Source organism: Oncorhynchus masou, unplaced genomic scaffold (genome assembly GCF_036934945.1).
Source record: "Oncorhynchus masou masou isolate Uvic2021 unplaced genomic scaffold, UVic_Omas_1.1 unplaced_scaffold_1951, whole genome shotgun sequence".
Lineage (NCBI taxonomy): Eukaryota > Metazoa > Chordata > Actinopteri > Salmoniformes > Salmonidae > Oncorhynchus > Oncorhynchus masou.
In genome coordinates this window covers 44228-68135 of record NW_027008445.1, presented here as the reverse complement: position 1 = coordinate 68135, position 23908 = coordinate 44228, and the positions used below count along the sequence as shown (strand labels likewise).

General features: G+C 45.1%; 1 protein-coding gene across 1 annotated transcript in view; it reads left to right on the top strand.

Moving 5' to 3' along the window:
• Positions 1–22798, top strand: part of LOC135532627 (HEAT repeat-containing protein 6-like) — a 47164-nt gene extending 24366 nt beyond the window's left edge. Inside the window, exons 10-16 of the mRNA XM_064960095.1 lie at positions 800–1006; positions 3215–3314; positions 3398–3753; positions 11555–11677; positions 11763–11849; positions 13428–13562; positions 22543–22798. Of these exons, the coding sequence (XP_064816167.1) occupies positions 800–1006; positions 3215–3314; positions 3398–3753; positions 11555–11677; positions 11763–11849; positions 13428–13562; positions 22543–22722 (1188 nt within the window). The 3' untranslated portion in view covers positions 22723–22798. The remainder of the gene's footprint in view (positions 1–799; positions 1007–3214; positions 3315–3397; positions 3754–11554; positions 11678–11762; positions 11850–13427; positions 13563–22542) is intronic.
• The last annotated feature ends 1110 nt before the right edge of the window (positions 22799–23908 follow it).

Below are 23908 nucleotides of genomic sequence, written 5' to 3'. Positions count from 1 at the left end.
TCTCCCTCTAGGTGTGTGTGTGGGACGCTGGTCTTTCTCCCTCGAGGTGTGTGTGAGACGCTGGTCTCTCTCCCTCGAGGTGTGTGTGAGACGCTGGTCTCTCTCCCTCCAGGTGTGTGTGAGACGCTGGTCTCTCTCCCTCTAGGTGTGTGTGTGTGTGTGTGAGACGCTGGTCTCTCTCCCTCCAGGTGTGTGTGTGTGTGAGACGCTGGTCTCTCTCCCTCTAGGTGTGTGTGTGTGTGTGTGTGTGTGAGATGCTGGTCTCTCTCCCTCTAGGTGTGTGTGTGTGTGTGTGAGACGCTGGTCTCTCTCCCTCTAGGTGTGTGTGTGTGTGTGTGAGACGCTGGTCTCTCTCCCTCTAGGTGTGTGTGTGAGACGCTGGTCTCTCTCCCTCCAGGTGTGTGTGTGAGACGCTGGTCTCTCTCCCTCTAGGTGTGTGTGTGTGTGTGTGTGTGTGAGACGCTGGTCTCTCTCCCTCCAGGTGTGTGTGTGTGTGTGTGAGACGCTGGTCTCTCTCCCTCCAGGTGTGTGTGTGTGTGAGACGCTGGTCTCTCTCCCTCCAGGTGTGTGTGTGTGAGACGCTGGTCTCTCTCCCTCCAGGTGTGTGTGTGTGTGTGTGTGTGAGACGCTGGTCTCTCTCCCTCCGTGTGTGTGTGTCTGTGTGAGACGCTGGTCTCTCTCCCTCCAGGTGTGTGTGTGTGAGACGCTGGTCTCTCTCCCTCCAGGTGCGTGTTTGTGTAATGCTGGTCTCTCTCCCTCCAGGTGCGTGTTTGTGTAATGCTGGTCTCTCTCCCTCCAGGTGCGTGCGTGTGCACTCCAGGTGGTGTCTGCATTGCTCGATGGTTCCCGTCAGTTCCTGGGCGTGGCTGAAGACTTGGCTCCAGCCAGAACCTCGTACACTCCATTCTCCTTCTCCCTCGCCACCGCCGTCCGCGAGCTTCACCGCTCGCTCTCCCTCGCTCTGCTGGCCGAGGCCTCTGCTCACACGCTCACTCAGATCATCAAGGTGACTCACTCACTCACTCACTCAGATCATCAATGTGACTCACTCACTCACTCACTCAGATCATCAAGGTGACTCACTCACTCACTCAGATCATCAAGGTGACTCACTCACTCACTCACTCAGATCATCAAGGTGACTCACTCACTCACTCAGATCATCAAGGTGACTCACTCACTCACTCAGATCATCAAGGTGACTCACTCACTCACTCAGATCATCAAGGTGACTCACTCACTCACTCAGATCATCAAGGTGACTCACTCACTCACTCACTCACTCAGATCATCAAGGTGACTCACTCACTCACTCACTCAGATCATCAAGGTGACTCACTCACTCACTCAGATCATCAAGGTGACTCACTCACTCAGATCGCCAAGGTGACTCACTCACTCAGATCGCCAAGGTGACTCACTCACTCACTCACTCAGATCGCCAAGGTGACTCACTCACTCAGATCATCAAGGTGACTCACTCACTCAGATCATCAAGATGACTCACTCACTCAGATCATCAAGGTGACTCACTCACTCAGATCATCAAGGTGACTCACTCACTCAGATCGCCAAGGTGACTCACTCACTCAGATCGCCAAGGTGACTCATTCACTCAGATCGCCAAGGTGACTCACTCACTCACTCAGATCGCCGAGGTGACTCACTCACTCAGATCGCCGAGGTGACTCACTCACTCAGATCGCCGAGGTGACTCACTCACTCAGATCGCCGAGGTGACTCACTCACTCAGATCGCCGAGGTGACTCACTCACTCAGATCGCCGAGGTGACTCACTCACTCAGATCGCCGAGGTGACTCACTCACTCAGATCGCCGAGGTGACTCACTCACTCAGATCGCCGAGGTGACTCACTCACTCAGATCGTCGAGGTGACTCACTCACTCACTCAGATCGCCGAGGTGACTCACTCACTCAGATCGTCGAGGTGACTCACTCACTCACTCAGATCGTCGAGGTGACTCACTCACTCACTCAGATCGTCGAGGTGACTCACTCACTCACTCAGATCGTCGAGGTGACTCACTCACTCAGATCGTCGAGGTGACTCACTCACTCAGATCGTCGAGGTGACTCACTCACTCAGATCGTCGAGGTGACTCACTCACTCACTCAGATCGTCGAGGTGACTCACTCACTCACTCAGATCGTCGAGGTGACTCACTCACTCACTCAGATCGTCGAGGTGACTCACTCACTCACTCAGATCGTCGAGGTGACTCACTCACTCACTCAGATCGTCGAGGTGACTCACTCACTCACTCAGATCGTCGAGGTGACTCACTCACGCACTCAGATCGTCGAGGTGACTCACTCACGCACGCACTCAGATCGTCGAGGTGACTCACTCACTCACGCTCTCAGATCGTCGAGGTGACTCACTCACTCACTCAGATCGTCGAGGTGACTCACTCACTCACTCAGATCGTCGAGGTGACTCACTCACTCACTCAGATCGTCGAGGTGACTCACTCACTCAGATCGCCGAGGTGACTCACTCACTCAGATCGCCGAGGTGACTCACTCACTCAGATCGCCGAGGTGACTCACTCACTCAGATCGCCGAGGTGACTCACTCACTCACTCAGATCGCCGAGGTGACTCACTCACTCACTCAGATCGTCGAGGTGACTCACTCACTCACTCAGATCGTCGAGGTGACTCACTCACTCACTCAGATCGTCGAGGTGACTCACTCACTCACTCAGATCGTCGAGGTGACTCACTCACTCACTCAGATCGTCGAGGTGACTCACTCACTCACTCAGATCGTCGAGGTGACTCACTCACTCACTCAGATCGTCGAGGTGACTCACTCACTCACTCAGATCGTCGAGGTGACTCACTCACTCAGATCGTCGAGGTGACTCACTCACGCACGCACTCAGATCGTTGAGGTGACTCACTCACGCACGCACTCAGATCGTCGAGGTGACTCACTCACTCAGATCGTCGAGGTGACTCACTCACTCAGATCGTCGAGGTGACTCACTCACTCACTCACTCAGATCGTCGAGGTGACTCACTCACTCACTCACTCAGATCGTCGAGGTGACTCACTCACTCACTCACTCAGATCGTCGAGGTGACTCACTCACTCACTCACTCAGATCGTCGAGGTGACTCACTCACTCACTCAGATCGTCGAGGTGATAATCTGTGAACGTTTGACCTGTGTGTGTGTGTGTTTCAGTGCCTGGCTCACCTGGTGTGTAATGCTCCCTATAACCGCCTGAGACCCGGCCTGCTCAGCCCGCTGTGGAGACAGATACAACCCTACCTCCGACACAGAGGTACACACCACACACACACACACACACACACCTACCTCTGGCACCAGTCTGTGTGTTTTTACAGACTTTGTGTTCTCTCCTAGACGTGAACGTGCGGGTGTCTGTTCTGACACTGTATGGAGCGTTGGTGTCGACCCAAGCCCCTCTTTCTGAGGTACAGCTACTCCTTACACACACCTCGCAGGAGACGGGGCTGAGCTGGAGGCAGAGGGAGGGCTTTTCCTCACCTCATACTCCATCCTCCCACAAATACCACAACTCACACACACCTCGGGGCTCACATACTCCAGGAGAGGAGGAGCCAGGCGTGCCCTGGCTGCTGCAGCTGTGTGTGTCGCTTGTCACTCAACCCAAAGACGATCATTCAGACAGCGAGGGTCCAGGAGGAGGAGGGGCTACAGCTCTAGAGCCCTCCCCAGTCCGCCTGGAGGCCTTACAGGTCAGAAAGACATTTCACCTATTTAGCGTCGGTAGGTGGTTAGTTCGTAGCTAGATAGCATCAGTAGATTGTTAGATTGTAGCTAGCTAGCGTCAGTAGATGATTAGTTCGTAGCTAGCTAGCGTCAGTAGATGGTTAGTTTGTAGCTAGCTAGCGTCAGTAGATGATTAGTTCGTAGCTGGCTAGCGTCAGGAGATGGTTAGTTTGTAGCTAACTAGCGTCAGTAGATGGTTAGTTCGTAGCTACATAGCGTCAGTAGATGATTAGTTCGTAGCTAACTAGCGTCAGCAGATGGTTAGTTCGTAGCTAACTAGCGTCAGTAGATGGTTAGTTCGTAGCTAACTAGCGTCAGTAGATGGTTAGTTCGTAGCTAACTAGTGTCAGTAGATGGTTAGTTCGTAGCTAACTAGCGTCAGTAGATGGTTAGTTCGTAGCTAACTAGCGTCAGTAGATGGTTAGTTCGTAGCTAACTAGCGTCAGTAGATGGTTAGTTCGTAGCTAACTAGCGTCAGTAGATGGTTAGTTCGTAGCTAACTAGCGTCAGTAGATGGTTTGTTCGTAGCTAGCATCAGTAGACGGTTAGTTCGTAGCTAGCATCAGTAGACGGTTAGTTCGTAGCTAGTGTCAGTAGATGGTTAGTTCGTAGCTAGTGTAACAGTATAACTTTAGACCGTCCCCTCGCCCATACCCGGGCGCGAACCAGGGACCCTCTACACACATAAACAACAGTCACCCACGAAGCATCTTTACCCATCGCTCCACAAAAGCCGCGGGGAACTACTACTACTTCAAGGTCTCACAGCAAGTGACGTCACCGATTTGAAACGCTATTTAGCGCGCACCACCGCTAACTAAGCTAGCCGTTTCACATCCGTTACACTAGCTAGCGTCAGTAGATGTAGATGGTTAGTTTATAGCTAGCTAGCGTCAGTAAATGGTTAGTTTGTAGCTAGCTAGTGTCAGTAAATGGTCAGTTTGTAGCTAGCAAGCGTCAGTAGATGGTTAGTTCGTAGCTAGCGTCAGTAGATGGTTAGTTTGTAGCTAGCTAGCGTCAGTAGATGGTTAGTTTGAAGCTAACTAGCGTCAGTAGATGTTTACTTTGTAGCTAGCTAGAGTCAGTAGATGGTTAGTTTGTAGCTAGCTAGCTTTAGTAAATGGTTAGTTTGTAGCTAGCGAGCGTCAGTAGATGATTAGTTCGTCGCTGGCTAGCGTCAGTAGATGGTTAGATTGTAGCTAACTAGCGTCAGTAGATGGTTAGTTTGTAGCTAGCTAGCGTCAGGAGATGGTGAGTTTGTAGCTAGCTGGCGTCAGTAGATGGTTAGGTCGTAGCTCGCTAGCGTCAGGAGATGGTTAGGTCGGAGCTAGCGAGCATCAGTAAATGGTTAGTTTGTAGCTAGCGTCAGTAGATGGTTAGTTTGTAGCTAGCTAGCGGCAGTAAATGGTTAGTTTGTAGCTAACTAGCGTCAGGAGATTGTTAGTTTGTAGCAAACTAGCGTCAGGAGATTGTTAGTTCGTAGCAAACTAGCGTCAGTAGATGGTTAGTTTGTAGCTAACTAGCGTCATTAGGTGGTTAGTTTGTAGCTAGCTAGCGTCAGTAGATGGTTAGTTCGTAGCTAACTAGCGTCAGTTAGTTGGTAGCTAACAGCAGATGGTTAGTTGGTAGCTAACTAGCGTCAGTAGATGGTTAGTTGGTAGCTAACTAGCGTCAGTAGATGGTTAGTTTGTAGCTAGCTAGCGTCAGTAGATGATTAGTTCGTCGCTGGCTAGCGTCAGTAGATGGTTAGTTTGTAGCTAACTAGCGTCAGTAGATGGTTAGTTTGTAGCTAACTAGCGTCAGTAGATGGTTACTTTGTAGCTAGCTAGCGTCAGTCGATGGTTAGTTTGTAGCTAATTAACGTCAGTAAATGGTTAGTTTGTAGCTAGCTAGCGTCAGTCGATGGTTAGTTTGTAGCTAACTAGCGTCAGTAATTTGTTAGTTTGTAGCTAGTGAGCATCAGTAGATGGTTAGTTTGTAGCTAGCTAGCGTCAGTAAATGGTTAGTTTGTAGCTAACTAGCGTCAGTAAATGGTTAGTTTGTAGCTAACTAGCGTCAGTAATTTGTTAGTTTGTAGCTAGTGAGCATCAGTCGATGGTTAGTTTGTAGCAAGCTAGCGTCAGTAGATGATTAGTTTGTCGCTGGCTAGCGTCAGTAGATGATTAGTTTGTAGCTAACTAGCGTCAGTAATTTGTTAGTTTGTAGCTAGTGAGCATCAGTAGATGGTTAGTTTGTAGCTAGCTAGCGTCAGTAAATGGTTAGTTTGTAGCTAGCTAGCGTCAGTCGATGGTTAGTTTGTAGCTAACTAGCGTCAGTAAATGGTTAGTTTGTAGCTAACTAGCGTCAGTAAATGGTTAGTTTGTAGCTAACTAGCGTCAGTAATTTGTTAGTTTGTAGCTAGTGAGCATCAGTCGATGGTTAGTTTGTAGCAAGCTAGCGTCAGTAGATGATTAGTTTGTCGCTGGCTAGCGTCAGTAGATGATTAGTTTGTAGCAGGCTAGCGTCAGTAGATGATTAGTTTGTAGCAAGCTAGCGTCAGTAGATGATTAGTTTGTAGCAAGCTAGCGTCAGTAGATGATTAGTTCGTCGCTGGCTAGCGTCAGTAGATGATTAGTTCGTCGCTGGCTAGCGTCAGTAGATGATTAGTTTGTAGCAAGCTAGCGTCAGTAGATGATTAGTTCGTCGCTGGCTAGCGTCAGTAGATGATTAGTTCGTCGCTGGCTAGCGTCAGTAGATGATTAGTTCGTTGGCTAGCTTCAGTAGATGATTAGTTCGCTGGCTAGCGTCAGTAGATGATTAGTTTGTAGCTAGCTAGCGCAGTAATTTGTTAGTTTGTAGCTAGTGAGCATCAGTAGATGGTTAGTTTGTAGCTAGCTAGCGTCAGTAAATGGTTAGTTTGTAGCTTGTAGCTAATTTGTTAGTTAGCATCAGCATCAGTAGATGGTTAGTTTGTAGCTAGCTAGCGTCAGTAAATGGTTAGTTTGTAGCTAGCTAGCGTCAGTAATTTGTTAGTTTGTAGCTAGTGAGCATCAGTAGATGGTTAGCATCAGTAGATGGTTAGTTTGTAGCTAGCTAGCGTCAGTAGATGGTTAGTTTGTAGCTAGCTAGCGTCAGTAATTTGTTAGTTTGTAGCTAGTGAGCATCAGTAGATGGTTAGTTTGTAACTAAGCTAGTAGATGGTTAGCATCAGTAGATGGTTAGTTTGTAGCTAACTAGCGTTAGATGGTTACTTTGTAGCTAGTTTGTAGCTAATTAACGTCAGTAAATGGTAGTTTGTAGCTAGCTAGCGTCAGTCGATGGTTAGTTTGTAGCTAACTAGCGTCAGTAATTTGTTAGTTTGTAGCTAGTGAGCATCAGTAGATGGTTAGTTTGTAGCTAGCTAGCGTCAGTAATTTGTTAGTTTGTAGCTAGTGAGCATCAGTAGATGGTTAGTTTGTAGCTAACTAGCGTCAGTAGATGGTTAGTTTGTAGCAAGCTAGCGTCAGTAGATGATTAGTTTGTAGCTAGCTAGCGTCAGTAATTTGTTAGTTTGTAGCTAGTGAGCATCAGTAGATGGTTAGTTTGTAGCTAACTAGCGTCAGTAGATGGTTACTTTGTAGCTAGCTAGCGTCAGTCGATGGTTAGTTTGTAGCTAATTAACGTCAGTAAATGGTTAGTTTGTAGCTAGCTAGCGTCAGTCGATGGTTAGTTTGTAGCTAACTAGCGTCAGTAATTTGTTAGTTTGTAGCTAGTGAGCATCAGTAGATGGTTAGTTTGTAGCTAGCTAGCGTCAGTCGATGGTTAGTTTGTAGCTAACTAGCGTCAGTAATTTGTTAGTTTGTAGCTAGTGAGCATCAGTAGATGGTTAGTTTGTAGCTAGCTAGCGTCAGTAAATGGTTAGTTTGTAGCTAGCTAGCGTCAGTCGATGGTTAGTTTGTAGCTAACTAGCGTCAGTAAATGGTTAGTTTGTAGCTAACTAGCGTCAGTAAATGGTTAGTTTGTAGCTAACTAGCGTCAGTAATTTGTTAGTTTGTAGCTAGTGAGCATCAGTCGATGGTTAGTTTGTAGCAAGCTAGCGTCAGTAGATGATTAGTTTGTCGCTGGCTAGCGTCAGTAGATGATTAGTTTGTAGCAAGCTAGCGTCAGTAGATGATTAGTTTGTAGCAAGCTAGCGTCAGTAGATGATTAGTTTGTAGCAAGCTAGCGTCAGTAGATGATTAGTTCGTCGCTGGCTAGCGTCAGTAGATGATTAGTTCGTCGCTGGCTAGCGTCAGTAGATGATTAGTTCGTCGCTGGCTAGCGTCAGTAGATGATTAGTTGGTAGCAAGCTAGCGTCAGTAGATGATTAGTTCGTCGCTGGCTAGCGTCAGTAGATGATTAGTTCGTCGCTGGCTAGCGTCAGTAGATGATTAGTTCGTCGCTGGCTAGCTTCAGTAGATGATTAGTTCGTCGCTGGCTAGCGTCAGTAGATGATTAGTTTGTAGCTAGCTAGCGTCAGTAATTTGTTAGTTTGTAGCTAGTGAGCATCAGTAGATGGTTAGTTTGTAGCTAGCTAGCGTCAGTAAATGGTTAGTTTGTAGCTAGCTAGCGTCAGTAATTTGTTAGTTCGTCGCTGGCTAGCATCAGTAGATGGTTAGTTTGTAGCTAGCTAGCGTCAGTAAATGGTTAGTTTGTAGCTAGCTAGCGTCAGTAATTTGTTAGTTTGTAGCTAGTGAGCATCAGTAGATGGTTAGTTTGTAGCTAACTAGCGTCAGTAGATGGTTAGTTTGTAGCAAGCTAGCGTCAGTAGATGATTAGTTTGTAGCTAGCTAGCGTCAGTAATTTGTTAGTTTGTAGCTAGTGAGCATCAGTAGATGGTTAGCGTCAGTAAATGGTTAGTTTGTAGCTAGCTAGCGTCAGTAATTTGTTAGTTCGTCGCTGGCTAGCATCAGTAGATGGTTAGTTTGTAGCTAGCTAGCGTCAGTAAATGGTTAGTTTGTAGCTAGCTAGCGTCAGTAATTTGTTAGTTTGTAGCTAGTGAGCATCAGTAGATGGTTAGTTTGTAGCTAGCTAGCGTCAGTCGATGGTTAGTTTGTAGCTAACTAGCGTCAGTAAATGGTTAGTTTGTAGCTAACTAGCGTCAGTAAATGGTTAGTTTGTAGCTAACTAGCGTCAGTAATTTGTTAGTTTGTAGCTAGTGAGCATCAGTCGATTGTTAGTTTGTAGCAAGCTAGCGTCAGTAGATGATTAGTTTGTCGCTGGCTAGCGTCAGTAGATGATTAGTTTGTAGCAAGCTAGCGTCAGTAGATGATTAGTTTGTAGCAAGCTAGCGTCAGTAGATGATTAGTTCGTCGCTGGCTAGCGTCAGTAGATGATTAGTTAAATCGCTGGCTAGCGTCAGTAGATGATTAGTTTGTAGCAAGCTAGCGTCAGTAGATGATTAGTTCGTCGCTGGCTAGCGTCAGTAGATGATTAGTTCGTCGCTGGCTAGCGTCAGTAGATGATTAGTTCGTCGCTGGCTAGCTTCAGTAGATGATTAGTTCGTCGCTGGCTAGCTTCAGTAGATGATTAGTTCGTCGCTGGCTAGCGTCAGTAGATGATTAGTTTGTAGCTAGCTAGCGTCAGTAATTTGTTAGTTTGTAGCTAGTGAGCATCAGTAGATGGTTAGTTTGTAGCTAGCTAGCGTCAGTAATTTGTTAGTTCGTCGCTGGCTAGCATCAGTAGATGGTTAGTTTGTAGCTAGCTAGCGTCAGTAAATGGTTAGTTTGTAGCTAGCTAGCGTCAGTAATTTGTTAGTTTGTAGCTAGTGAGCATCAGTAGATGGTTAGTTTGTAGCTAACTAGCGTCAGTAGATGGTTAGTTTGTAGCAAGCTAGCGTCAGTAGATGATTAGTTTGTAGCTAGCTAGCGTCAGTAATTTGTTAGTTTGTAGCTAGTGAGCATCAGTAGATGGTTAGTTTGTAGCTAGCTAGCGTCAGTCGATGGTTAGTTTGTAGCTAATTAACGTCAGTAAATGGTTAGTTTGTAGCTAGCTAGCGTCAGTCGATGGTTAGTTTGTAGCTAACTAGCGTCAGTAATTTGTTAGTTTGTAGCTAGTGAGCATCAGTAGATGGTTAGTTTGTAGCTAGCTAGCGTCAGTTGATGGTTAGTTTGTAGCTAACTAGCGTCAGTAATTTGTTAGTTTGTAGCTAGTGAGCATCAGTAGATGGTTAGTTTGTAGCTAGCTAGCGTCAGTAAATGGTTAGTTTGTAGCTAGCTAGCGTCAGTCGATGGTTAGTTTGTAGCTAACTAGCGTCAGTAATTTGTTAGTTTGTAGCTAGTGAGCATCAGTAGATGGTTAGTTTGTAGCTAGCTAGCGTCAGTAAATGGTTAGTTTGTAGCTAGCTAGCGTCAGTAATTTGTTAGTTCGTCGCTGGCTAGCATCAGTAGATGGTTAGTTTGTAGCTAGCTAGCGTCAGTAAATGGTTAGTTTGTAGCTAGCTAGCGTCAGTAATTTGTTAGTTTGTAGCTAGTGAGCATCAGTAGATGGTTAATTTGTAGCTAACTAGCGTCAGTAGATGGTTAGTTTGTAGCAAGCTAGCGTCAGTAGATGATTAGTTTGTAGCTAGCTAGCGTCAGTAATTTGTTAATTTGTAGCTAGTGAGCATCAGTAGATGGTTAGCGTCAGTAAATGGTTAGTTTGTAGCTAGCTAGCGTCAGTAATTTGTTAGTTCGTCGCTGGCTAGCATCAGTAGATGGTTAGTTTGTAGCTAGCTAGCGTCAGTAAATGGTTAGTTTGTAGCTAGCTTGCGTCAGTAATTTGTTAGTTTGTAGCTAGTGAGCATCAGTAGATGGTTAGTTTGTAGCTAACTAGCGTCAGTAGATGGTTAGTTTGTAGCAAGCTAGCGTCAGTAGATGATTAGTTCGTCGCTGGCTAGCGTCAGTAGATGATTTGTTCGTCGCTGGCTAGCGTCAGCAGATGGTTAGTTTGTAGCTAACTAGCGTCAGTAGATGTTTAGTTTGTAGCTAACTAGCGTCAGTAGATGGTTAGTTTGTAGCAAGCTAGCGTCAGTAGATGATTAGTTTGTAGCTAGCTAGCGTCAGTAATTTGTTAGTTTGTAGCTAGTGAGCATCAGTAGATGGTTAGTTTGTAGCTAGCTAGCGTCAGTAAATGGTTAGTTTGTAGCTAGCTAGCGTCAGTAATTTGTTAGTTTGTAGCTAGTGAGCATCAGTAGATGGTTAGTTTGTAGCTAACTAGCGTCAGTAGATGGTTAGTTTGTAGCAAGCTAGCGTCAGTAGATGATTTGTTCGTCGCTGGCTAGCGTCAGCAGATGGTTAGTTTGTAGCTAACTAGCGTCAGTAGATGGTTCGTTTGTAGCTAACTAGCGTCAGTAGATGGTTAGTTTGTAGCTAGCTAGCATCAGGAGATGGTTAGGTCGTAGCTAGCGTCAGCAGATGGTTAGTTGGTAGCTAACTAGCGTCAGTAGATGGTTAGATTGTAGCTAGCTGGCGTCAGTAGATGATTCTTTGTAGCTAACTAGCGTCAGATGGTTAGTTTGTAGCTAACTTGCGTCAGTAGATGGTTAGTTTGTTGCTAACTAGCCTCAGTAGATGGTTAGTTTGTAGCTAACTTGCGTCAGTAGATGATTAGAATACAAACTGACAGTAATGTCCCAGCAGCTTGGTAATGTATTATCTGTGAAGAATATTAACCTTGGAAGTTAGAGCACAACCACTGAATAAAAAGTATTATTTTGTATTATTTCTTGGGACAATTTTATTTGATTGGCTAATGGAAACCTGTGTGTGTGTGTGTGTGTGTGACTGTTAGGTGCTAGCCCACCTGGTGCGTGGTTACTTCCCTCTGTGCCAGGCGTGTCTCTGTGAGCTGGGGCAGGTGAGCGCACGTTGCCTCCGAGAGACAGACCCCTCCATTCAACTACACGGAGCCAAGGTGACACACACTCATCAATGTGCAGTTTGTTTAATTTATTAATTAATGTGGAGTAACGAGACAAACATAACATCTCTCTCCATAGTTACTAGAGGAGTTGGGGACAGGTATCATCCAACAGTACAGACCAGACAACAGCCAGTCAGAGAGCTGCAGGGTCCCCATCTCACAGGTACACCTCTGTCTGGCCCTCTGCCACAACTGTCTGTCTGTTCCCTCAGGTCTGAAGGAAAAGCAAGTCATTTCACTACCCAAGAATAGCAAAGCATCATTTACTGGCTCAAATAGCTGACCAATCAGCCTGTTACCAACCCTTAATTTGACCAGATACAATGCTATTTCACATTAAACAAATTGACAACAGACTTTCAACACACTTATAGGGAAGGACACTAAACAAGCACAGCACTTACATAAATGACTGATGATTGGCTGAGAGAAAAACATTTTTAAAAGATTGTGGGGGCTGTGTTAGACTTCATCGGGTGCTTCTTGAAATGGGTTTCCATGGCCGAGCGGCCGCACACAAGCCTAAGATCACCATGCGCAATGCCAAGCGTTGGCTGGAGTGGTGTAAAGCTCACCGCTGTTGGACTCTGGACACTGGAAACGAGATCTGTGGAGTGATGAATCACACTTGGCATAGTGCCAACTGTAACGTTTGGTGGGGGAGTAATTGGGGTCATGGGCTGTTTTTCATGGTTCGGGCTAGGCCCCTTCGTTCAAGGGAAGGAAAATCTTAAGGCTACAGCATACAATAACATTCCAGATGATTCTATGCTTCCACAGTATGGGGAAGACCTGTTCCTGTTTCAGCATGACAATGCCCCCGTGCACAAAGTGAGGTCTATACATTGTTTTGTCGAGATCGTTGTGGAAGACCTTGACTGGCCTGCGCAGAGCCCTGACCTCAACCTCATCGAACACCTTTGGGATGAATTGGAAAGCTGACTGCGAGCCAGGACTAATCGCCCAACATCAGTGACCGACCTCACTAATGCTCTTCTGACTGAATGGAAGTCCCTGCAGTAATGTTCCAACATATAGTGGAACGCCTTCCCAGAAGAGTGGAGGCTGTTACAGCAGCAGAGGGGGGAGGACCAACTCCATGTTAATGGCCATGATTTTGGAATGAGATGTTCAACGAGCAGTTGTCCATATACTTTTGGTGATGCAGTGTATGTTATTGTAGAGTAATAATGTATTATGTTGTATGTGATTGGACCCCAGGAAGAGTAGCTGCTGCCTTGGCAGGAACTAATGGGGATCCATAATAAACCCTAGGAAGAGTAGCTGCTACCTTGGCAGGAACTAATGGGGATCCATAATAAACCCCAGGAAGAGTAGCTGCTGCCTTGGCAGGAACTAATGGGGATCCATAATAAAACCCAGGAAGAGTAGCTGCTGCCTTGGCAGGAACTAATGGGGATCCATAATAAACCCCAGGAAGAGTAGCTGCTGCCTTGGCAGGAACTAATGGGGATCCATAATAAACCCCAGGAAGAGTAGCTGCTGCCTTGGCAGGAACAAATGGGGATCCATAATAAACCCCAGGAAGAGTAGCTGCTCCCTGTCCAATCACATACAATAGAATAATTATTACACATTACCACATGCATGACCAAAAGTATGTGGACAACTGCCTGTCTAGCCTGTCTGTCTAAGCTGTCTGTCTAAGCTGTCTAAACTGTCTGTCGTTCTAAACTGTCTGTCTTTCTAACGTGTCTGTCTAATTGCGTGTGTGCTGCAGGTGGTCCAGTTCTGGGTGGATGTATTGAGTGGTCCGCTGAACGGAGCTCTTCAGAGTCATCAGCATCCTACTCTACAGACCAGCGCCTGTGACACCCTCTCCTCTATCCTGCCACAGGCCTTCACACAGCTACCTGTAGGTACCCTCTATCCTGCCACAGGCCTTCACACAGCTACCTGTAGGTACCCTCTATCCTGCCACAGGCCTTCACACAGCTACCTGTAGGTACCCTCTATCCTGCCACAGGCCTTCACACAGCTACCTGTAGGTACCCTCTATCCTGCCACAGGCCTTCACACAGCTACCTGTAGGTACCCTCTATCCTGCCACAGGCCTTCACACAGCTACCTGTAGGTACCCTCTATCCTGCCACAGGCCTTCACACAGCTACCTGTAGGTACCCTCTATCCTGCCACAGGCCTTCACACAGCTACCTGTAGGTACCCTCTATCCTGCCACAGGCCTTCACACAGCTACCTGTAGGTACCCTCTATCCTGCCACAGGCCTTCACACAGCTACCTGTTGGTACCCTCTATCCTGCCACAGGCCTTCACACAGCTACCTGTAGGTACCCTCTATCCTGCCACAGGCCTTCACACAGCTACCTGTAGGTACCCTCTATCCTGCCACAGGCCTTCACACAGCTACCTGTAGGTACCCTTTATCCTGCCACAATCCTTCACACAGCTTCACACATCATCACTAATACCTCTACCGTCATCATTACTATTACTACTGTCATCATCATTACTATCACTACCATCATTACTACCAGCATCATTACTATCACTACCCTCATCATCATTACTATCACTACCATCATTACTATCACTACCGTCATGATTACTACCACTACCATCATAATTACTACCATCACCATCATTACTATCACTACCGTCATCATCATTACTACCATCATCATCATTACTATCACTACCGTCATCATCATTACTATCACTACCATCATTACTACCAGCATCATTACTATCACTACCATCATCATCATTACTACCACTACCGTCATCATCATTACTACCACTACCGTCACCATCATTACTATCACTATTGTCAACATCATTACTATCACTACTGTCATCATCAATACTATCACTACCGTCATCATCATTACTATCACTACCATCATTACTACAACTACCATTACTATCACTGCCCTCATCATCATTGCTATCACTACCGTCATCATCATTACTACCACTACCGTCGTCATCATTACTATCACTACCGTCATTACTACCAACATCATTACTATCACTACCGTCATCATCATTACTATCACTACCGTCATCATCATTACTATCACTACCATCATCATCATTACTACCATCACCATCATTACTACCACTACCGTCATCATCATTACTACCGTCATCATCATTACTACCACTACCGTCATCATCATTACTATCACTACCATCATTACTACCAGCATCATTACTATCACTACCGTCATCATCATTACTATCACTACCGTCACCATCATTACTATCACTACCATCATTACTACCAGCATCATTACTACCACTACCGTCATCATCATTACTACCACTACCGTCATCATCATTACTACCACTACCGTCATCGTCATTACTACCACTACCGTCATCGTCATTACTACCACTACCGTCATCATCATTACTATCACTACCGTCATCATCATTACTATCACTACCATCATTACTTCCAGCATCATTACTATCACTACCGTCATCATCATTACTACCACTACCGTCATCATCATTACTACCACTACCGTCATCATCATTACTACCGTCATCATCATTACTACCACTACCGTCATCATCATTACTATCACTACCATCATTACTTCCAGCATCATTACTATCACTACCGTCATCATCATTACTACCACTACCGTCATCATCATTACTACCACTACCGTCATCATCATTACTATCACTATTGTCAACATCATTACTATCACTACCGTCATCATCATTACTACCACTACCGTCATCATCATTACTACCACTACTGTCATCATCAATACTATCACTACTGTCATCATCAATACTATCACTACCGTCATCATCATTACTATCACTACCATCATTACTACCAGCATCATTACTATCACTACCCTCATCATCATTGCTATCACTACCGTCATCATCATTACTACCACTACCATCGTCATCATTACTATCACTACCGTCATCATCAATACTACCACTACCGTCACCATCATTACTATCACTACCATCATAATGACTTCCGTCATCATTTTACTATCAACAACGTCATCATCATTACTACCATCATTATCATTACTATTACTACCATCATCATCATTACTATCACTACCGTCATCATCATTACTATCACTACCATCATCATCATTACTATCACTACCGTCATCATCATTACTACCATCATCTTCGTTACTACCACTGCCATCATCATCATTACTACCACTACCGTCATCATCATTACTACCGTCATCATCATTACTATCACTACCATCATCATCATCACTTTCACTACCGTCACCATCATTACCTACATCATTATCATTACTATCACTACCGTCATCATCATTACTACCATCATCATCATTACTATCACTACCATCATAATTACTTCCGTCATCATTTTACTATCAACAACGTCATCATCATTACTACCATAATCATCATTACTACCACTACCGTCATCATCAATACTATCTTTACCGTCACCATCATTACTACCACTACCATCATCATTACTACCATCATAATCATTACTATCAATAATGTCATGATTACTACCACTACCATCATCATTACTACCATCATAATCATTACTATCAATAACGTCATGATTACTACCATCACCATCATTACTATCACTACCGTCATCATCATTACTATCACTACCATCATTACTACCAGCATCATTACTATCACTACCGTCATCATCATTACTACCACTACCGTCATCATCATTACTATCAATAACGTCATGATTACTACCATCACCATCATTACTATCACTACTGTCATCATCATTACTATCACTACCATCATTACTACCAGCATCATTACGATCACTACCGTCATCATCAATACTACCACTACCGTCACCATCATTACTATCAATAACGTCATGATTACTACCATCACCATCATTACTATCATTACCGTCACCATCATTACTATCACTACCGTCATCATCATTACTACCATCACCATCATTACTACCAGCATCATTATTACTATCACTACCGTCATCATCAATACTACCACTACCGTCACCATCATTACTATCACTACCATCATAATTACTTCCGTCGTCATTTTACTATCAACAACGTCATCATCATTACTACCATCATCATCATTACTATCACTACCATCATCATCATTACTATCACTACCGTCATCATCATTACTACCATCATCTTCATTACTACCACTGCCATCATCATCATTACTATGACTACCGTCATCATCATTACTACCGTCATCATCATTACTATCACTACCATCATCATCATCACTTTCACTACCGTCACCATCATTACCTACATCATTATCATTACTATCACTACCGTCATCATCATTACTACCATCATCATCATTACTATCACTACCATCATAATTACTTCCGTCATCATTTTACTATCAACAACGTCATCATCATTACTACCATCATCATCATTACTACCACTACCGTCATCATCAATACCAGCTTTACCGTCACCATCATTACTACCACTACCATCATCATTACTACCATCATAATCATTACTATCAATAATGTCATGATTACTACCACTACCATCATCATTACTACCATCATAATCATTACTGTCAATAACGTCATGATTACTACCATCACCATCATTACTATCACTACCGTCATCATCATTACTATCACTACCATCATTACTACCAGCATCATTACTACCACTACCGTCACCATCATTACTATCGATAACGTCATGATTACTACCATCACCATCATTACTATCATTACCGTCACCATCATTACTATCACTACCACATCCATCATTACTACCGTCATCATCATTACTATCACTACCGTCATCATCATTACTACCACTACTACTACTACCACCATCTCTAAACTTATATCATTACTATCACCCCATACCAGTTCTACAGTCACCCCTACTACCCATACCAGTACTACCATTACCCCTCTACCCATACCAGTACTACCATTACCCCTTCTACCAATACCAGTACTACCGTTACCCCTTCTACCCATACCAGTACTACCATCACCCCTACTACCCATACCAGTACTACCATCACCCCTACTACCCATACCAGTACTACCATTACCCCTTCTACCCATACCAGTACTACCATCACCCCTTCTACCCATACCAGTACTACCATTACCCCTTCTACCAATACCAGTACTACCATTACCCCTTCTACCCATACCAGTACTACCATCACCCCTACTACCCATACCAGTACTACCATCACCCCTACTACCCATACCAGTACTACCATCATGCCTACTACCCATACCAGTACTACCATCACCCCTACTACCCATACCAGTACTACCATCACCCCTACTACCCATACCAGTACTACCATCACCCCTACTACCCATACCAGTACTACCATCACCCCTACTACCCATACCAGTACTACCATCATGCCTACTACCAGTACTACAGTCACCCCTACTACCCGTACCAGTACTACAGTCACCCCTTCTACCCGTACCAGTACTACAGTCACCCCTACTACCCGTACCAGTACTACAGTCACTCCTACTACCCGTACCAGTACTACAGTCACCCCTACTACCCATACCAGTACTACCGTTACCCCTTCTATCCATACCAGTACTACCATCACCCTTACTACTGATACCAGTACTACCATCACCCTTTCTATCCATACCAGTACTACAGTCACCCTTACTACCCATACCAGTACTACAGTCACCCCTAATACCAGTACCAGTACCACCATCACCCCTACTACCTGTACCAGTACTACCATCACCCCTTCTACCCATACCAGTACTACAGTCACCCCTAATACCAGTACCAGTACTACCGTCACACCTACTACCAGTACCACCATCACCCCTACTACCTGTACCAGTACTACCATCACCCATACTACCAGTACTACCATCACCCCTACTACCCGTACCAGTACTACCATCACCCCTACTACCTGTACCAGTACTAGAGTCACCCATACTACCAGTACAACCATCACCCTTACTACCCATACAAGAGCACCTCCTCCCAGCTGCCCACTGCACTGAGGCTAGGTAACACGGTCACCACCGATAAATCCATGATAATTGAAAACTTCAACAAGCATTTCTCAATGGCTGGCCATGCCTTCTTCCTGGCTACTCCAACCTCGGCCAACAGCTCCACCCCCCCGCAGCTACTCGCCCAAGCCTCCCCAGCTTCTCCTTTACCCAAATCCAGATAGCAGATGTTCTAAAATAGCTGCAAAACCTGGACCCGTACAAATCAGCTGGGCTTGACAATCTGGACCCTCTATTTCTGAAACTATCCGCCGCCATTGTCGCAACCCCTATTACCAGCCTGTTCAACCTTTCTTTCATATCGTCTGAGATCCCCAAGGACTGGAAAGCTGCCGCGGTCATCCCCCTCTTCAAAGGGGGAGACACCTTGGACCCAAACTGTTACAGACCTATATTCATCCTGCCCTGCCTATCTAACGTCTTCGAAAGCCAAGTCAACAAACAGGTCACTGACCATCTCGAATCCCACCGTACATTCTCCGCTGTGCAATCTGGTTTCCGAGCCGGTCACGGGTGCACCTCAGCCACGCTAAAGGTACTAAATTATATCATAACCGCCATCGATAAAAGACAGTACTGTGCAGCCGTCTTCATCGACCTGGCCAAGGCTTTCGACTCTGTCAATCACCATATTCTTATCGGCAGACTCAGTAGCCTCGGATTTTCTAATGACTGCCTTGCCTGCTTCTCCAACTACTTTGCCGACAGAGTTCAGTGTGTCAAATCGGAGGGCATGTTGTCCGGTCCTCTGGCAGTCTCTATGGGGGTGCCACAGGGTTCAATTCTCGGGCCGACTCTTTTCTCTGTATATATCAATGATGTTGCTCTTGCTGTGGGCGATTCCCTGATCCACCTCTACGCAGACGACACCATTCTGTATACTTCCGGCCCGTCCTTGGACACTGTGCTATCTAACCTCAAACAAGCTTCAATGCCATACAACACTCCTTCCGTGGCCTCCAACTGCTCTTAAACGCTAGTAAAACCAAATGCATGCTTTTCAACCATTCGCTGCCTGCACCCGCACGCCCGACTAGCATCACCAACCTGGATGGTTCCGACCTAGAATATGTGGACATCTATAAGTACCCAGGTGTCTGGCTAGACTGTAAACTCTCCTTCCAGACGCATATCGAACATCTCCAATCCAAAATCAAATCTAGAATCGGCTTTCTATTTCGCAACAAAGCCTCCTTCACTCACGCCGCCAAACTTACCCTAGTAAAACTGACTATCCTACCGATCCTCGACTTTGGCGATGTCATCTACAAAATGGCTTCCAATACTCTACTCAGCAAACTGGATGCAGTTTATCACAGTGCCATCCGCTTTGTTACTAAAGCACCTTATACCACCCACCACTGCGACCTGTATGCTCTAGTCGGCTGGCCCTCACTACATATTCGTTGCCAGACCCACTGGCTCCAGGTCATCTACAAGTCTATGCTGGTGCCAGTTCACTGGTCACGATGGCAACACCCACCCGTAGCACGCGCTCCAGCAGGTGTATCTCACTGATCATCCCTAAAGCCAACACCTCATTTGGCCGCCTTTCCTTCCAGTTCTCTGCGTCATGTGACTGGGACGAATTGCAAAAATCATTGAAGTTGGAGATTTTTATCTCCCTCACCAACTTCAAACATCTGCTATCTGAGCAGCTAACCGATCGCTGCAGCTGTACATAGTCTATCGGTAAATAGCCCACCCAATTTACCTACCTCATCCCCATACTGTTTATATTTATTTACTTTTCTGCTCTTTTGCACACCAGTATCTCTACCTGCAAATGACCATCTGATCATTTATCACTCCAGTGTTAATTTGCTAAATTGTAATTATTCGCCTACCTCCTCATGCCTTTTGCACACAATGTATATAGACTCTTTTTTTCTACTGTGTTATTGACTTGTTAATTGTTTACTCCATGTGTAACTCTGTGTTGTCTGTTCACACTGCTATGCTTTATCTTGGTCAGGTCGAAGTTGTAAATGAGAACTTGTTCTCAACTAGCCTACCTGGTTAAATAAGGTGAAATAAAATAAATGTAAAAAATACCATCACCCCTACTACTAGTACCAGTACTACCACCACCCCTACCAGTACGATTTTGAATGATAGTCACTAGTAGTAATAATAAGTAAGTTACTGTTTACTATACAGAAGTTATTATTTTTTTATGTATTTAACCTTTATTTAACTAGGCAAGTCAGTTAAGAACAAATTCTTATTTAAGTTTTAGCCAAATGTGAGTGGTACCTTTTTTTCATTTCATCCAGCGCTAAGTCCTGCTTATGCCAAATGATGATTCCACCTGAGTCTCGGCCCCGTTTAACATGTTTATGTTTGATTGACGGTAGTAAACTTTCTCTATGGCCTGAGGGACACTGAGTATCTATGTCTCCACGACACCATGTTTCCAGTAGGATTATGATGTCCTGTCCCTTGATGTTTTTAAGCAATTCTGGATTTGTTGTTTTATAACCAAAATGTGAAGAGTATAGGCCCTGGATATTCCAAGAGCTGATAGTTAATGATCTCATTTATAATAAGTGATATTCACTGGTTTGAGTAAAGTATATCGAAAAAAAAACAAATAAAAATAAAATAATACTATATATATATATATATATATATATATATATATATATATATATATATATATATATATATAGTATTATTTTATTTTTATTTTTTTTTTCGATATACTTTACTCAAACCAGTGAATATCACTTATTATAAATGAGATCATTAACTATAATACATATATACACATACATACATACACACACACACACACACACACACACACACACACACACACACACACACACACACACACACACACACACACACACACATGCAGATACACATATATATACACGCACACACACCATCACACAGAATTATTATTATAATACCGGTGTCAATAAAATTAAGAATAGTTGTAAACAAATTAATAAGAATGGAATAAGATTGCACATAAAATAAGTACAATGCAATCTGCAACCCTGTGTGTGTGTGTGTGTGTGTGTGTGTGTGTGTGTGTGTGTGCGAATTAAAGGGACTGTCTAGCTCAGTAGTCTCTCTCTCCCTGTCTCTCTCTCTCTCCCTGTCTCTCTCTCTCTCCCTGTCTCTCTCCCTGTCTCTCTCTCTCTCCCTGTCTCTCTCTCTCTCCCTGTCTCTCTCTGTCTCTGTCTGTCTCTCTCTCTGTCTGTCTCTCTCTCTCTCTCTCTCTCCCATGTCTCTCTCTTTCTCTCTGTCTCTCTCTCTCTCTCTCTGTCTCTCTGTCTCTCTCTCTCTCTCTCTGTCTCTCTCTCTCTGTCTCTGTCAATTCAATTCAAGGGGCTTTATTGGCATGGGAAACATGTGTTAACATTGCCAAAGCAAGTAAGGTAAACAATAAAAATTAACAGTAGACATCACACATACAGAAGTTTCAAAACAATAAAGACATTACAAATGTCATATTATATATATATATATATATATATATATATATATATATACAGTGTTTTTACAATGTACAAATGGTAAAGGACACAAGATAAAATAAATAAGCATAGATATGAGTTGTATTTACAATGGTGTCTGTCTCTCTGTCTCTCTGTGTCTCTCTCTCTCTGTCTCTCTTTCTCTGTCTCTCTGTCTCTGTCTCTCTGTCTCTCTCTCTGTCTCTCTCCCTGTCTCTCTGTCTCTCTCTGTCTGTCTCTCTCTGTCTGTCTCTATCTCTGTCTCTCTCTCTGTCTCTCTCTCTCTCTCTCTCTCTCTCTCTCTCTCTCTCTCTCTCTCTCTCTCTCTCTCTCTCTGTCTGTTTAGGAGAAGAGCCAGGTTCTGTGTGTAACAGTATTGTTGGGGCTGACCTACAGTGATAACTCTCTGGTGAAGGCTGCTGCAGTCAGAGCTCTGGGAGTCTACATTCTGTTCCCCTGTCTACGAGAGGTACATACACACTGGAATCAGAACTGTGGTGGCACTGTAGACTGGTCTCACCACTAGACCAGACAGGTCTCACCACTAGACCAGACAGGTCTCACCACTAGACCAGACAGGTCTCACCACTAGACCAGACAGGTCTCACCACTAGACCAGTCAGGCCACATCCCACTAGACCAGACAGGTCTCACCACTAGACCAGACAGGTCTCACCACTAGACCAGACAGGCCACATCCCACTAGACCAGTCAGGCCACATCCCACTAGACCAGTCAGGCCACATCCCACTAGACCAGTCAGGCCACATCCCACTAGACCAGTCAGGCCACATCCCACAGGGACATTTAGTCAGGGTGATGATGATGAGTCTGTTTATAACACCCAGCGGGTTCAGTTAGTCAGGGTGATGAGTCTGTTTATAACACCCAGCTAGTCAGGGTGATGAGTCTGTTTATAACACCCAGCTAGTCAGGGTGATGAGTCTGTTTATAACACCCAGCTAGTCAGGGTGGTGATGAGTCTGTTTATAACACCCAGCGGGTTCAGTTCGTCAGGGTGATGATGTCTGTTTTTAACACCCAGTTAGTCAAGGTGATGATGAGTCTGCCAGGGTAGAGGAAGGATCTCTGCTGTGCAGGAAGTGACGACATGTCTCTACAGGATGTGATGTTTTGGCATGCAGACACAGCCCAGCATCCTGACAGCCCTGGATGACCGCTCACCCAATGTCCGCTCCAAGGCTGCCTGGGTAGCTGAGGCATTCTCACCGACACACTCATTATTCAACATGTGAGAGACGCGCACACACACAAACTCAATGTAGTTCAAGCCCATCAAAACTTTCCTGTCTGTTCTTGATTTTCTTTTGCTCTTTTTTTCCTTGTCCTATCTCTCACACCCTGTGTCTCCTCTCTACCCCTCTCATCCTTTCTACCCCTCGCTGTCTCCTCTCTACCCCTCGCTCTCTCCTCTCTGCCTCGCTCTCTCCCTCTCTACCCTCGCTCTCTCCTCCTCCTGCCCCTCGCTCTCTCCTCTCTACCCCTCGCTCTCTCCTCTCTACCCCTCGCTGTCTCCTCTCTACCCCTCCCTGTCTCCTCTCTACCCCTCGTTCTCTCCTCTCTACCCCTCGCTCTCTCCTCTCTACCCCTCGTTCTCTCCTCTCTACCCCTCGCTCTCTCCTCTCTACCCCTCGTTCTCTCCTCTCTACCCTTCGCTCTCTACTCCTCGCTCTCCTCTCTCTCTCTCCTCC